This window comes from Anomaloglossus baeobatrachus, chromosome 4 (genome assembly GCF_048569485.1).
Source record: "Anomaloglossus baeobatrachus isolate aAnoBae1 chromosome 4, aAnoBae1.hap1, whole genome shotgun sequence".
Taxonomy (NCBI): Eukaryota; Metazoa; Chordata; class Amphibia; order Anura; family Aromobatidae; genus Anomaloglossus; species Anomaloglossus baeobatrachus.
Window position 1 is genome coordinate 78,064,267 of NC_134356.1, and position 17,225 is coordinate 78,081,491.

Genomic DNA, 17,225 nt, shown 5'->3' on the forward strand with positions numbered 1-17,225 from the left:
GGGACGCCATAGTGAACGATCTTATTGCGTCCATCCATCAGTTGCTGGATATTTCTCCCTCAGCCCCTCCGGCGGAGGAGTCAGCTTCTCAGCAGGAGAAATTTCGTTTCAGGTTTCCCAAGCGGACACAGAGTATGTTTCTAGACCACTCTGATTTCAGAGAGGCAATCCAGAATCACCATGCTTGTCCAGATAAGCGTTTTTCTAAGCGCCTTAAGGATACACGTTATCCTTTCCCCCCGGACGTGGTTAAAGGTTGGACTCAATGTCCCAAAGTGGATCCTCCAATCTCCAGACTGGCGGCTAGATCCATACTTGCAGTGGAAGATGGGGCCTCGCTCAAAGATGCCACTGACAGGCAGATGGAGCTCTGGTTGAAATCCATCTATGAAGCTATCGGAGCTTCTTTTGCCCCAGCATTCGCAGCCGTATGGGCGCTGCAAGCTATCTCAGCAGGTCAAGCGCAAATTGAAGCAGCCACTTGCACGGCCGCGCCACAAGTGGCATCCATTACCACCCAGACCTCGGCAATTGCGTCTTACGCTATTAATGCTGTCCTGGACTCTGTGAGCCGTACGGCGGTGGCGACCGCCAATTCGGTGGTACTCCGCAGGGCCTTGTGGCTACGGGAATGGAAGGCAGATTCTGCTTCCAAAAAGCGCTTAACCAGTTTGCCAATTTCTGGCGACAGGCTGTTTGGCGAGCGTCTGGATGAAATCATCAAACAATCCAAGGGAAAGGATACATCCTTACCCCAGCCCAAACAGAACATTCCCCAACAGAGGAGAGGGCAGGCGAGGTTTCGGTCCTTTCGGGGCGCGGGCAGGTCCCAATTCTCCTCGTCCAAAAGATCTCAGAAAGAACAAAGGAACTCTGATGCATGGCGGTCTAAGTCACGTCCTAAAAAGAACATTGGAGGCACCGCTAACAAGGCGGCTTCCTCATGACTTTTGACCTCCTCTAGTAGCATCCTCGGTCGGTGGCAGGCTCTCCCACTTTTTTGCGACGCCTGGCTGCCACAAATAAAAGACCGCTGGGTGAGAGACATTCTGTCTCACGGTTACAAGATAGAGTTCATCTCTCGTCCCCCGACTCGATTCTTCAGGTCTTCTCCGCCTCCCGAGAGAGCCGAGGCTCTTCTGCAGGCGCTGGGCACTCTGAAGGCAGAAGGAGTGGTGGTCCCTGTTCCTCTTCATCAACAGGGCCACGGTTTTTACTCCAACTTGTTTGTGGTCCCAAAGAAGGACGGGTCTTTCCGTCCTTTCCTAGACCTGAAACTTCTCAACAAACACGTAAAGACCAGGCGGTTCCGGATGGAATCCCTTCGCTCCGTCATCGCCTCAATGTCCCAAGGAGATTTCCTTGCATCGATCGATATCAAAGATGCTTATCTCCACGGTCCGATTGCCCCAGAGCACCAGCGCTTCTTGCGCTTCGCCATAGGAAACGAACACCTGCAGTTCGTGGCACTGCCATTCGGCCTGGCAACAGCCCCACGGGTTTTCACCAAGGTTATGGCTACTGTAGTAGCGGTCCTCCATTATCAGGGTCACTCGGTGATCCCGTACTTGGACGATCTGTTGATCAAGGCACCCTCTCAAGAGGCATGCCAACCTTCCTCGACGCTACCCTGGAGACTCTCCAGAGTTTCGGGTGGATCATCAATTTTCCAAAGTCAAATCTGACACCGGCCCAATCGCTCACATACCTTGGCATGGAGTTTCATACCCTCTCAGCGATAGTGAAGCTTCCGCTGATCAAGCAGCGGTCACTACAGACAGGGGTACAATCTCTCCTTCAAGGCCAGTCACACCCCTTGAGGCGCCTCATGCACTTTCTGGGGAAGATGGTGGCAGCAATGGAAGCAGTCCCTTTCGCGCAGTTTCACCTGCGTCCTCTTCAATGGGACATCCTACGCAAATGGGACAGGAAGCCGACGTCCCTCGACAGGACCGTCTCCCTCTCTCAGGCGACCAAAGCTTCCCTTCGGTGGTGGCTTCTTCCCACTTCATTATCGAAGGGGAAATCCTTCCTACCCCCATCCTGGGAAGTAGTCACGACGGATGCAAGTCTGTCAGGGTGGGGAGCGGTTTTTCTCCACCACAGGACTCAGGGTACGTGGTCCCGGCAAGAGTCCTCGCTTCAGATCAATGTTCTGGAAATTCGGGCAGTGTATCTTGCCCTGAAAGCGTTCCAGCAGTGGCTGGAAGGCAAGCAGATCCGAATTCAGTCGGACAATTCCACAGCGGTGGCATACATCAACCACCAAGGCGGCACACGCAGTCGACAAGCCTTCCAGGAAGTCCGGCGGATTTTGATGTGGGTGGAAGCCACGGCCTCCACCATATCCGCAGTTCACATCCCAGGCGTGGAAAACTGGGAAGCAGATTATCTCAGTCGCCAGGGCATGGACGCAGGGGAATGGTCCCTTCACCCGGACGTGTTTCAGGAGATCTGTTGCCGCTGGGGGGTGCCGGACGTCGACCTCATGGCGTCCCGGCACAACAACAAGGTACCAACGTTCATGGCACGGTCTCAAGACCCCAGAGCTCTGGCGGCAGACGCCTTAGTTCAGGATTGGTCGCAGTTTCAGCTCCCTTATGTGTTTCCTCCGCTGGCACTGTTGCCCAGAGTGTTACGCAAGATCAGGGCCGACTGCCGCCGCGCCATCCTCGTCGCTCCAGACTGGCCGAGGAGGTCGTGGTACCCGGATCTGTGGCATCTCACGGTCGGCCAACCGTGGGCACTACCAGACCGACCAGACTTGCTGTCTCAAGGGCCGTTTTTCCATCTGAATTCTGCGGCCCTCAACCTGACTGTGTGGCCATTGAGTCCTGGATCCTAGCGTCTTCAGGGTTATCTCAAGAAGTCATTGCCACTATGAGACAGGCTAGGAAACCAACGTCCGCCAAGATTTATCACAGGACGTGGAAAATTTTCCTGTCGTGGTGCTCTGCTCAGGGTTTTTCTCCCTGGCCATTTGCATTACCTACTTTTCTGTCCTTCCTTCAATCTGGACTGGAAAAGGGTTTGTCGCTCGGTTCCCTTAAGGGACAAGTTTCAGCGCTCTCTGTGTTTTTCCAGAAGCGCCTAGCTAGACTTCCACAGGTACGCACGTTCCTGCAGGGAGTTTGTCACATCGTTCCACCTTACAAGCGGCCGTTAGAACCCTGGGATCTAAACAGGGTGCTGATGGTTCTTCAGAAACCACCATTCGAGCCAATGAGAGATATCTCCCTCTCACGACTTTGGAAGAAAGTGGTTTTTCTAGTAGCAGTCACTTCTCTTCGGAGAGTGTCTGAGCTAGCAGCGTTGTCGTGCAAAGCCCCTTTTCTGGTTTTTCACCAGGACAAGGTGGTTCTACGTCCGGTTCCGGAATTTCTCCCTAAGGTGGTATCCCCCTTTCATCTCAATCAGGATATTTCCTTACCCTCTTTTTATCCTCATCCAGTTCACCAATGTGAAAAGGATTTGCACTTGTTAGATCTGGTGAGAGCACTCAGACTCTACATTTCTCGTACGGCGCCCCTGCGCCGCTCGGATGCACTCTTTGTCCTTGTCGCTGGCCAGCGTAAAGGGTCACAGGCTTCCAAATCGACCCTGGCTCGGTGGATCAGGGAGCCAATTATCGAAGCTTACCGTTCGGCTGGGCTTCCGGTTCCCTCAGGGCTGAAGGCCCATTCTACCAGAGCCGTGGGAGCGTCCTGGGCTTTGAGGCACCAGGCTACGGCTCAACAGGTGTGTCAGGCGGCTACCTGGTCGAGCCTGCACACTTTCACGAAGCACTATCAGGTGCATACCTATGCTGCGGCGGATGCCAGCCTAGGTAGACGAGTCCTTCAGGCGGCGGTTGCCCACCTGTAGGAAAGGGCCGTTTTACGGCTCTCTTACGAGGTATTATTTTACCCACCCAGGGACTGCTTTTGGACGTCCTAATTGTCTGGGTCTCCCAATAGAGCGAAAAAGAAGAAGGGAATTTTGTTTACTTACCGTAAATTCCTTTTCTTCTAGCTCTAATTGGGAGACCCAGCACCCGCCCCTGTTTTTTTGTGTACACATGTTGTTCATGTTGAATGGTTTCAGTTCTCCGAGTTTCCTTCGGATTGAAGTTACTTTAAACCAGTTTATAATTATTTTTCCTCCTTCTTGCTTTTGCACCAAAACTGAGGAGCCCGTGGGAGCACGGGGGGTGTATAGGCAGAAGGGGAGGGGCCTAACACTTTTAAGTGTAGTACTTTGTGCGGCCTCCGGAGGCATAGCCTATACACCCAATTGTCTGGGTCTCCCAATTAGAGCTAGAAGAAAAGGAATTTACGGTAAGTAAACAAAATTCCCTTCTTTTCCTTCAAACGTAACAATAATCATTATACCCAAATAGTTCAATTTTAGTTTTGTCAGATCACAGGACATGTCTCCAAAAATTAAGCTCTGTGTGCATTTGCAAACATTAAACTGGCTTTTTATGTTTCTTTTGCAATAATGGATTCTTCCTGAAGGTCTTTGGCTTTTGTTCTTGGGTTGATATGCACATGTCTAACCAAAGCTCGTTCATCTCTGGTACACAGAACCCGTCTCCTTCCTGAGCGGTATGATGGCTGGACATTTCCATCTTGTGTGTACGTGCGTATAATTGTTTGCACAGATGATCGAGGCACCTTCAGGTATCTGGAAATACACCCAAGGATGAATCCAATTTGTGTAAGTCCACAATTCACTTCCTGAGATCTTGGCTGATGTCTTTTCACTTTTCTATGATGCTACACAAAGAAGCAGCGTGTTTCAGGTGTGCATTAAAATACATCCACAGGTGTGTCTCTAATTAACTCAGATGTTGTCAATAAACCTATCAGAAGACATCATATGGGCTGTCCCATATTGTTTAAAGGCATAGTACTCTTAGTGTATGTAAACATTTGACTTTGCAGAAAGTAATAAAAATGCCTTTAAACATTCTCTCTTGCTCTCATTATTCTGGAATTTGGCAAATATAAATAATTTTCGTTCCTAATTGCCCTAAAATGGGAAAGGTTTATTCTGATTTCATGTCAGACAGTGAGAAAAACATGCAGATGTGTCTTTTTAGAGTGTATGTAAACTTCTGTTTTTAACTGTAATGTGTACTGGGGCCTTTAATGTAACCCAGTACAGTTGTAAATCCCAGGATGGATACAAATGTTAAAGGGGTTGTCAACTACAAGGACAACCCCTTTTATTCCCTGTCTTGGGCTCCAGTAAAATAAAAAATCTTACTCACGTTCCCTTGCCGGCATCGTTTTAGTGGTGTCAGCGCTCACCTTCTTGAGGCCCACATGAGATTGGGGTTGGTATATACAACAGTTGAAGGACTTCTTTATTTGTTTGGAGGACTTTATGCTGATCTAACAGTAGATGGCGATGTTGTGCAGTTTCCTTACTGTATTGTAAAAAAGTGTCTTGTTTCTTTCTTGTTAGTTTCACTTTCTCTTTCTGATGCAAAGCTGTATGACTGCATATTTTTACCTCATGTCCTCTCAGAAGTAAAGAGTTTGTTATCCCATGTAATCTGCTCTGTAAACTTTCTTCTGCAACTGGGAAGCTAGAACCTGTGCTGTGCAACAATTGGCAAGTTACGTGAGCCCCGCAAACCAATCACCACCAACCCCTCCCCACCTTTTGGACGTGTGAGTATTCAAGGAGTGAAAGCTGCAGCTGGCCGCTTAATTCCTATTGATTGCTCACACACCCGAAGGTGGGAGAGGAGTTGGCATTGATTGGTCCCAGGGATCGCATGACGTCACAACCTCATGCGGGCCCCAAGAATGCTAGCATCGTCCCCACTGGAACAACACTGGAGGCACATATAAGCTATTTTTCTTGTAATGGGGCTAACTATAGGGGACGAGAAGAGGTTCTCCTAGTAGTGGACGAATCCTTTAATGATGTGCAAATGATGAAAAATGGATTCAAAATTTTAAAACCACTTTAAAGTACTTGTGATAAAGTATGGGCCCACACACAGAAACTCCCGCACTTACAGCGTTGGCTGCTATCAGTGAGGTTATTAATGGTTGTGTGAGAAATGTACTTTCACACACAAAGATCCAGCGCTGACAGCTCCTTGTAGTTGTCGACCATTGGCGTCTTGGAGGTGCTCGATAGAAGTCAAGTCTGGAGATGCCATAGGCCATTGTAGCATGATTAGACCACTCGGTCTGCTCCACCGTACCACCAGCAACATGTGGCCTGGCGTCGTCTTGTGTCCATGGTCTGTCTTCAATTCTTAACATAACTTACCATAACCATTTTCATTTTTATTTAATCAGTAGTACACATGAAAATAAGCAGCTTTGTAATATATTTTTAGGACTATAAGACGCACCGGACTATAAGACGCACCCTGGTTTTAGAGGAGGAAAATAGGAAAATAAAATTTTAAGCAAAAAATGTGGTCATGACACACTGTCATGGGGCGAGGATCTGCTGCTTACACTGTTATGGGGGTAATGTCCCCAAATTCTCTACTAAGGTGCCGCATCCTGGTAATGATCCTCCCTGCCTGGTATATACAGTATATGTCCCTCATCCTGCTATATACCGTAATCCTGCCATATGGCCGCATCCTGCTATATACTGGCATGTGGCCGCATCCTGCTATATAACCCATCATGGCATATGGCCCCATCTGGCTCATAATATGCCCCCATCTGGCTCATAATATGCCCCCATCTGGCTCATAATATGCCCCCATCTGGCTCATAATATGCCCCCATCTGGCTCATAATATGCCCCCATCTGGCTCATAATATGCCCCCATCTGGCTCATAATATGCCCCCATCTGGCTCATAATATGCCCCCATCTGGCTCATAATATGCCCCCATCTGGCTCATAATATGCCCCCATCTGGCTCATAATGTGCCCCCATTCTGGCTCATAATGTGCCCCCATCTGGCTCATAATGTGCCCCCATCTGGCTCATAATGTGCCCCCATCTGGCTCATAATGTGCCCCCATCTGGCTCATAATGTGCCCCCATCTGGCTCATAATGTGCCCCCATCTGGCTCATAATGTGCCCCCATCTGGCTCATAATGTGCCCCCATCTGGCTCATAATGTGCCCCCATCTGGCTCATAATGTGCCCCCATCTGGCTCATAATATGCCCCCATCTGGCTCATAATATGCCCCCATCTGGCTCATAATATGCCCCCATCTGGCTCATAATATGCCCCCATCTGGCTCATAATATGCCCCCATCTGGCTCATAATATGCCCCCATCTGGCTCATAATATGCCCCCATCTGGCTCATAATATGCCCCCATCTGGCTCATAATATGCCCCCATCTGGCTCATAATATGCCCCCATCTGGCTCATAATATGCCCCCATCTGGCTCATAATATGCCCCCATCTGGCTCATAATATGCCCCCATCTGGCTCATAATATGCCCCCATCTGGCTCATAATATGCCCCCATCTGGCTCATAATATGCCCCCATCTGGCTCATAATATGCCCCCATCTGGCTCATAATATGCCCCCATCTGGCTCATAATATGCCCCCATCTGGCTCATAATATGCCCCCATCCGGCTCATAATATGCCCCCATCCGGCTCATAATATGCCCCCATCCTGGTGTATGGCCGCATCCTGTGGCACATAAAAAAAATAAACGTTCATACTCACCTCACTTTACCTCACTCCCTGCAGCATCGCTCGTCCTCCCGTCTGTGTCAGCGGCAGCACCGCTGATTGGAGCCGTCCCCATTACCCTGCTGCATCGCGATCATCTCCTGTGTCTGTGCCAGTGTCCCGGCGGCTGCGTGTGGACACGTGCGCACAGCGATGACGTCATCGCTGTGCGCGCCGCTAGTCTCCACTCAGCCGCCGGCACAAACACAGGAGATGATCGCAATCCAGCAGGGTAATGGGGACGGCACCAATCAGCGGTGCTGCCGCTGACACAGACGGGAGGACGAGCGATGCTGCGGTGAGTACTGTACACTGATTCACTGCTCCCCGCGCTGATGATGATGCACGGGGTGCAGTGAATACAGCCGCACATGATCATTCCAGGCCGTAGTTGCCAGGGGTGATCATGCGAGCCGGCTGTTTATCCCCCGCCCATCATCCCGCCCACCTGTCAGCGCCGGCTTCAGCTCTGAGGGATGGTGGGTGGGGGATGGGCGTGCATATTAAATGAGCGGGTCACGGCAGGCTGCTACAGCCTGCTCGTGCCCCCGATGACCTGCTCCACCGCAGCACCCACAATCCCCGCAGCCACATTCAGACCATAAGACGCACCCCCCACTTTCCCCCAACATTTGGGGGAAAAAAAGTGCGTCTTATGGTCCGAAAAATACGGTATCTTATCAGAGAACTCTGCTTCTTTCTCTGCCAGAATTGATCAGTCATCAAAATTCCCAATTCTGAGAAATCTGTATTCAGTGAAGACTTTCCCATTACTGAGAGAGGAGATGACGGTTGGTGCTGATGAGATTCTATGTAGGTAGGAGGGAGGAGCTAGAGGAAGAGGGTGGAGCTACAGGCAAAGCTCCGTCCCATGTATATTCTACTCTCACAGAGCAATTGCCAATATGATTGTTGCATAGAATTTCACATTACCTGCAGCACATATCCCATTTATATACTCTGTACTGCTGATAACCAATGAATTGTATCCCCACTCACTGAACAAGCATTTGGTCATTTGACGTGTGATTGCATTTCTGGTTAGTGGGGAAGATACTCAGGATCCCTTGTTTGCGATCATTTCCTTATCTACATGTGCTGTTACACTTCAGTATAGTAGTACATGTCGTATATGATTTGTTGTCTTTATTGAAATGATTATGTTTTGTGTCATGCAGGTAAATGACAGGAGGATTTTGGATGGGATGTTTGCGGTGTGTGGAGTACCGGACATACAGTTTAGAACAATTTGCTCTTCGGTGGATAAATTAGACAAGGTAAAAATAATCCTAAAATGTTTATATTCCGCACAGAAAGTGTCAGCTCCATGGGGCTCCTCCTATGGTCTGCTAATTTAAAATAGTATTTCCAGCATATCTTCACACCAATGACCAAACTATTAGACACATCACTAATTACTAGCCACTACTAATTGAATATACCTTCACAAATTATTTTTAGTCGATTCCACTGTACATTTGTAGGAACATTGACATGTGTCAGCTGTTCTTCACATTTTAGAAGTGTAATTAGTATTCATTTCTCCTTTTCAGACCCCATGGGAAGAGGTGAAAAATGAAATGGTGGGAGAGAAGGGATTGGCATCCGAGGCTGCTGACCTGATTGGGGAATATGTCCAAAATAATGGTAAGTCAGCCCTTGATGGCTCTGTGACCGGTCAGCCCTTGATGGCTCTGTGACGCGACCGGTCAGCCCTTGATGGCTCTGTGACGCGACCGGTCAGCCCTTGATGGCTCTGTGACGCGACCGGTCAGCCCTTGATGGCTCTGTGACGCGACCGGTCAGCCCTTGATGGCTCTGTGACGCGACCGGTCAGCCCTTGATGGCTCTGTGACGCGACCGGTCAGCCCTTGATGGCTCTGTGACGCGACCGGTCAGCCCTTGATGGCTCTGTGACGCGACCGGTCAGCCCTTGATGGCTCTGTGACGCGACCGGTCAGCCCTTGATGGCTCTGTGACGCGACCGGTCAGCCCTTGATGGCTCTGTGACGCGACCGGTCAGCCCTTGATGGCTCTGTGACGCGACCGGTCAGCCCTTGATGGCTCTGTGACGCGACCGGTCAGCCCTTGATGGCTCTGTGACGCGACCGGTCAGCCCTTGATGGCTCTGTGACGCGACCGGTCAGCCCTTGATGGCTCTGTGACGCGACCGGTCAGCCCTTGATGCCTTTGAAAAAGCTGTGGTGTCAGATCAGTGAAGCCTATAACAGGACATCGGTTCATATCCCGGTGCCCTGCAAACTCCTTTTGATGGTTTGTGTAGACACTATTTGATGCATTAGACTTGCTTTGTGACATCCAGTGGATCACTAAATACCATGAAGAGATGGTCAACAACACCATGAAGAGACATACAAGGGATACCTGTCCTACGCCTGGGATTATGGTCTGCAGTGGCATATTGTATAGTGGGCAGACACCTCTAATCTTCATTTCAGGCATACTAGCAACTCCGTGTTGCATTGATTTGATTGTAGAACCAGTAGTATGGCCATTGCTCAAAAAGTACCAGGAGCCTTCTATCAGTGTGACCTGCAGCATCTCCAGACTTTTCTCCATTGAGCACACCTGGGATGTTATTGGCCAGCTATTACAAAATGAGCTGCCAGCAGCGGATCTTGATGATGTGTGCCCAAGTGCATTTAGGGTGGCAGAACATTCTTTGGACAAACATTGATACCCTCATGAATATCATCCTAAGCATTTGTGTGGTATTTCTGCATGTGGCGCTTATACTTGATGCTGAATAAATCCAGATGGTTAGAAGATTTAGTTTCCCTTTTCTGTATCGCTTCATTGGGGGACACAGGATACCATGGTTGTATGCTGCTGCCACTAAAAGGCTGAAACTATGCAAAAAAAAAAAAAAAAAAGTTAGCTCCTCCCCTGCAGTATACACCCACCAACTGGCAATTAAACCTCAGTTTAAAGGGAACCTGTCAGGTCAAAAAAGCGTTATAACCTACAAGCAGGAGCCTGTGTGAGCTAGTAACCCCTTCCAACCCATCCCTGTGTTGTAATATTATGTAATATCAAAGTAATAAAATACGTTTTATTACTTACATATTCCCTATGTAAATGAGCAGGTTTCTAGCCCCATGGGCGTTTGCATGCTTTCCGTGGTATCGCGCACCTGTTCACCTCTGGTCACGAGAGAGGGAGGGGGAGAGATTTTTCTCTTCTTTTTTTTTTTTCCGGGTTGGGTTCATATGGTTTTCAATGGCAAAAGAACTTTGCCATATAAAAAAAAAAAAATAGTACGACGTGTTTGTTTTTTTTTTGTTTTTTTTTTTTTACTGGATCCGTCGCATCAATTTTAACACACTATTCCAAGGATCCGTCGCATCAGGCACAAACCGGATTGTGCCTGATGGCAAAAAACTGATGTGTGAAAGGGGCCTTAGGCTGTGTGCGTTTTGCATGACTTTACGCTGCGTATTGCACTGCAGCGTAAATGCATGCGTCCTGCGTCCCCAGCACAATCTATGAAGATTGTGCAAATTCCAGCCGCACGTTGCGTTTTAGAACGCAGCGATTTGCATGCTGACATTTTTTTGCTGAAACGCTGCGTTCTAAACATGTCACTTCTTTCTTTATCGTTCCTTTGGGAGACCCAGACCATGGGTGTTTAGCTTCTGCCTCCGGAGGACACACAAAGTACTACACTTAAAAGTGTAGCTCCTCCCTCTGAGCTTATACACCCCCTGGTAGCCAGTCCTAGCCAGTTTATTGCTTTGTGTCAGGAGGCATACATCCACACATGCATTCTCATCTGATTGTTTGACTTTTGGAAAGAGTTTGAAGAAAAGCGGGTCCATGTCTGGACTCCCGGCATGTCCCTTCTCACCCCACTGTGTCGGTGGTGTTGTTAAGGTTGATTTAAAAGGCTGCAGCCTTACATGCCGCGCTCCTTCACCATCCCTTCTGGGCTCTGGCTTGAAGTGGGAGCCAGCACGGTCTCCATGCCTGGCAGGAGTCCGGTCTCCATCCACAGCCCCTTGAGGATTCTGTTGGACCGGAGCACTCATCCCCAGGGACATGGCCCTGCGTCTCAGCAGCTAAGTACCTGAGACGTTTATGTTGGGGGTCCCGGTTCTTTATTGTAAGGGGGAGAGTATGCTGTATGTGATTGTTTTAACTTTTCCGGCGGGTTCTCTAGCTTTTGCCTGAGAACCGCGCCGATGGTGCCTGCTTGTCGACCTCGCCGCTTAAATTTAGGCCCTGGCTTCGCCGGAGGCCTAGTTTCATTTTCCTGCCCTCGCATGTCACTCATGCAGAGGGACAGGTTCGGCTCCTCCCGGCGGCCGTTCTACACAGGGGAGGGACACTCCACACTGCTGGGGCGTCCCTCCTTCCCTGCAGGTCTCTATAGCCCTCCAGTTCCCGCTCTTTTATAGGAACGCCCTCTTCTCAGGCAGAGTTCACTCTGCTCTGGGACATCCTGAATTCTGCATCTCTGCTGAGGTGCTGCGACTGGGGGACCGGGCTTCGGGATCTGGAGGGCACACAACACCGCGCTCAGCGGTCTGGTAAGCCACAGCCGGTCTCCGGTTGTGGACCTCTCTATATTCTCCCTGGGGTTCATTCTCTGCAAAGCCCCCACTCCAGCAGCATGTCTCACACAAGGAGCAAGGCTCCAAAGCTTGATTCTGCATGCACTGCATGTAAGCTCCTGCTGCCTGAGCCGAGCACCTATCCAGATTGTGATGTCTGCTCTAACTTGGCGGTGCCACAGTCTGGAGTCTCACCCCCAGTGGTCTCTCAGGCTGCTGCTGCACCTGTGATTGAAACCCCGGCCTGGGTAGAGTCCTTTTCTAGGTCCATATCCCAGTCATTTGCTGAGTCCATGGGGCTTTTGTCCAGGACTTTGATGAATATGCATCAGCCCCCCTCACAGGGTGCCTCTAATACTCTTGACAGAGGACTCCTAGCCTCTGACCTCTGTCCATCGGAGCTCACGGAGGATTCATCATCTGATCCCAGACCCCGTCCTTCTAAGAGAAGGCGCAGGGTTTCCTCCCCCTCCCCATCCCACGGCTCTGCCTCAAGAGCTGACTCTCAAGATGAGGAGGATGCTCTCACTGGGGGCTCGGAGGCTATGTATCTCATCGATTTCTCTGAGGGTGACTCAGATCTTAGTGATTTGATTGCTTCTATTAATTCTGTGCTGGATCTCAATCCGCCAGTGTCAGAGGAGCAACTCTCTTTGGCAGAAAAACATCAGTTTACCTCGCCTAAGAGAGTGAAGAGTGTGTTCTTGAACCACTCCAGTTTTCAGACCGCTGTGACCAAACCCAGGGCCTGCCCTGACAAACGCTTTCCAAAGCGTGGTTCTGATGACCGGTTTCCATTTCCACCTGAGGTGGTCAAGGAGTGGTCTCACTCCCCAAAGGTAGACCCCCCCGGTGTCTAGGACATCAGCCCGGACCATTGTGTCGGTGGCTGATGGCACCTCACTTAAGGAATCCACTGACCGTCAGATTGACCTTCTGGCCAAATCTGTGTATGAAGCTGCGGGGGCCGCGTTTCCCCCGACTTTTGCAGCAGTGTGGGCTCTCAAAGCCATCTCTGATTCTCTAGAGGAGATGCATTCCCTCACCAAGGAATCTATGCCTGAGATGGTTACCTTAACTGCTCAGGCTTCAGCTTTTTCATCCTATGCCATGTCTGCCATGCTAGAGGCTGCTCACCGCACTGCGGTGGCTTCAGCTAATTCTCTTGTTATCCGCAGGATTTTGTGGCTTCGAGAGTGGAAGGCAGATGCTTCTTCCAAGAAGTTTCTTGCTGGGCTCCCTTTTGCTGGTTCACGGCTGTTTGGTGAACAGCTGGATGAAATCATTAAAGAAGCTACTGGCGGGAAGAGTACTTCCATGCCACAAACCAAGACCAGGAAACCCGCCCAGGGTAGCAATCAATCGAGGTTTCGTTCCTTTCGTTCCTCCAACTGGTCATCCTCTAAGCCTTCCGCCTCGTCCGCTAACTCAGCCAAGGATCAGAAATCCAACTGGCGCCCAAAAGCGCGTCCGCAGAAGACCGCAGGAGGTTCTGCCACTAAGGCAGCTTCCTCATGACTCTCGGCCCGCTCCAGCCACGTCCTTAGTCGGTGGCAGGCTCTCCCACTTTGGCGACGCTTGGTTAAAGCAAGTCTCCGATCAGTGGGTGAGAGACATCATATCTCACGGCTACGGGATAGAATTCTCTTCCAGCCCTCCAAACAGATTTTTTTTCTCTCAACTCCCCCCTGCTCCAAGGCCGCCGCCTTCTCGCAGGCCGTGGCGTCCTTGCAGGCAAACGGAGTGATTGTCTCAGTTCCCGCTCAGGAACGGTTCAGAGGTTTTTACTCAAATCTCTTCCTAGTTCCAAAAAAAAGGACGGTACCTTCCGGCCCATCCTGGATCTCAAGCTTCTCAACAAGCATGTCCGGGTGCGGCATTTTCGCATGGAGTCTCTGCGATCAGTCATTGCCTCTATGACCCAAGGGGAGTTCCTGGCGTCCATCGACATCAGAGATGCCTATCTACATGTGCCAATCGCAGTGTCACATCAGCGTTGGTTACGTTTTGCGATAGGAGAGGATCATTTCCAATTCGTGGCTCTCCCCTTCGGGTTAGCCACGGCCCCTCGGGTATTCACCAAGGTCATGGCGGCAGTGATTGCGGTCCTGCACCTCCAGGGGTTAGCAGTGCTTCCTTATCTGGACGACCTTCTGGTCAAGGGTACATCCAGCGCAGACTGTCAGCAGAGTGTTTCGCTCACTCTCGCCACCCTAGCCCAATTCGGGTGGATTGTCAATCTTCCCAAATCCACTCTGACTCCGACCCAGAGTCTCACGTACCTAGGGATGCAGTTCGAGACTTTGCCGGCACTTGTGAAGTTGCCCTTAGACAAACAGCTGTCACTCCGGTTGGCGGTGCGCTCTCTCTTGAGGCCCCGCCGTTATACCCTCAGGCGTCTGATGCAGGTGCTGGGTCAAATGGTGGCCTCCATGGAGGCGGTTCCCTTTGCCCAGTTCCATCTGCGTCCTCTGCAGCTGGACATTCTCCGCTGTTGGGACAAGCGGCCTTCCTCCTTACAGAGGTTAGTGGCTCTGTCGCCACGGACCAGGAGCTCTCTTCAGTGGTGGCTTTGACCCCTCTCCCTGTCCCAAGGGCGCTCCTTCCTGACTCCGTCCTCGGTGATTCTCACCACGGATGCCAGCCTATCCGGCTGGGGAGCGGTACATCTCCACCACAGAGCACAGGGCACTTGGACTCCGTCCGAGTCAGCCCTTTCAATCAATGTGCTGGAAACCAGAGCTGTGCTTCTAGCTCTCCTAGCCTTTCACCACCTGTTGGCGGGCAGGCACATTCGAGTCCAGTCAGACAACGCGACAGCGGTTGCCTACATCAAGCACCAAGGCGGGACACGCAGCCGCCTGGCAATGTTGGAGGTCCAACGCATTCTTCAATGGGCGGAGGACTCCAAGTCCACCATATACGCAGTCCACATCCCTGGCGTAGAAAACTGGGAGGCAGATTATCTCAGCCGTCAATCCGTGGACGGTGGCGAGTGGTCTCTGCACCCGGCAGTGTTTCAGTCAATCTGCCACAAGTGGGGCACTCCGGACGTGGACCTAATGGCATCCCGTCACAACAACAAGGTTCCGGTTTACGTGGCTCGCTCCCACGATCCTAAGGCCTTCGCCGCGGACGCTCTGGTTCAAGACTGGTCCCAGTTTTGTCTGTCCTACGTGTTTCCCCCTCTAGCTCTCTTGCCCAGAGTCCTGCGCAAGATCAGAATGGAGAGCCGTCGAGTCATCCTCATTGCACCGGACTGGCCCAGGCGAGCTTGGTATCCGGACCTGCTCCAACTGTCCGTGGAGATGCCGTGGCATCTTCCGGACCGTCCAGACCTGCTCTCGCAAGGTCCGTTTTTCCGCCCGAATTCTGCGGCACTCAAATTGACGGCGTGGCTCTTGAGTCCTGGATTTTGACGGCTTCTGGTATTCCTCCTGAAGTCATCTCCACTATGACTCGGGCCCGTAAGTCTTCCTCCGTCAAGATCTATCACAGGACTTGGAAAATTTTCCTGTCCTGGTGTCGCTCTTCCGGCCATTCTCCTTGGCTATTCTCGTTGCCGACCCCTTCTGTCTTTTTTACAGTCCGGTCTGCAGCTAGGACTGTCCCCTCAACTCTCTCAAGGGACAAGTCTCAGCTCTATCAGTGCTGTTCCAGCGGCGTCTCGCCCGGCTGGCTCAGGTCCGCACCTTCATGCAAGGTGCGTCTCACATCATTCCGCCTTATCGGCGGCCCTTGGATCCCTGGGACCTTAACTTGGTCCTCACGGTATTGCAGAAACCCCCTTTCGAGCCCCTTAGGGAGGTTTCTTTGTATCGTCTTTCTCAAAAGGTGGCCTTTCTAGTTGCCATAACTTCTCTCAGGAGAGTCTCTGATTTGGCTGCGCTCTCCTCGGAGTCACCTTTTTTGGTTTTTCACCAAGACAAGGTAGTTCTCCGTCCGACCCCGGACTTTCTTCCTAAGGTGGTCTCTCCCTTCCACCTTAACCAGGATATTTCCTTGCCTTCCTTCTGTCCAGCCCCTGTTCAGCGCTTTGAGAAAGCGCTGCATACTCTAGATCTGGTACGTGCTCTCCGGATCTATGTGTCTCGCACCGCTGCGCTTAGGCGGTGCACCTCTCTTTTTGTGCTAACCACAGGGCGGCGCAAGGGTCTCTCTGCTTCTAAGCCGACCTTGGCCCGTTGGATTAGATCGACCATTTCGGACGCCTACCAGAGTACTCAGGTGCCTCCCCCGCCGGGGATCAAAGCACACTCGACCAGAGCTGTCGGTGCCTCTTGGGCTTTTAGGCACCAGGCTACGGCTCAACAAGTCTGTCAGGCTGCCAATTGGACTAGCCTGCATACCTTTTCGAAGGACTACCAAGTGCATGCTCATGCTTCGGCAGATGCGAGCTTGGGCAGACGCATCCTTCAGGCGGCTGTCGCCCACTTGTGAAGTTAGGCTCCGCCTACTTCTTAGTTTTTTTCTGTTTATTCCCACCCAGGGACAGCTTTGGAACGTCCCATGGTCTGGGTCTCCCAAAGGAACGATAAAGAAAAAGAGAATTTTGTTACTTACCGTAAATTCTTTTTCTTATAGTTCTGTATTGGGAGACCCAGCTCCCTCCCTGTTGCCTGTTGGCAATTTTCTTGTTCCGTGTGTTTATCACCGGCTGTTGTCGTGGACAGAGTCTCCGGTTGTTCCGGTTCTTACTCGGTTCTACTTGTGGGTGGCTATTCTCCTTCAGCTTTTGCACTAAACTGGCTAGGACTGGCTACCAGGGGGTGTATAAGCTCAGAGGGAGGAGCTACACTTTTTAGTGTAGTACTTTGTGTGTCCTCCGGAGGCAGAAGCTAAACACCCATGGTCTGGGTCTCCCAATACGGAACTATAAGAAAAAGAATTTACGGTAAGTAACAAAATTCTCTTTTTTTGTGCGTTTTGGATGCTTTTCCCACTCTGTGGCAGAGCAAGCATCCAGAACGCATCAATTCTGC

The 17,225-nt window shown here is 50.9% G+C and overlaps 1 protein-coding gene across 2 annotated transcripts in view; it reads left to right on the forward strand.

Annotated features, from left to right (window-relative positions):
* The window catches only part of LOC142303218 (histidine--tRNA ligase, cytoplasmic-like), an 81,323-nt gene that overhangs the window by 41,839 nt on the left and 22,259 nt on the right, over positions 1–17,225 (forward strand). For both annotated transcript variants that reach the window (XM_075344432.1, XM_075344431.1), the window contains 2 exons: positions 8,848–8,946; positions 9,223–9,316. In XM_075344432.1, coding sequence (XP_075200547.1) covers positions 8,848–8,946; positions 9,223–9,316 — 193 coding nt within the window. The remainder of the gene's footprint in view (positions 1–8,847; positions 8,947–9,222; positions 9,317–17,225) is intronic.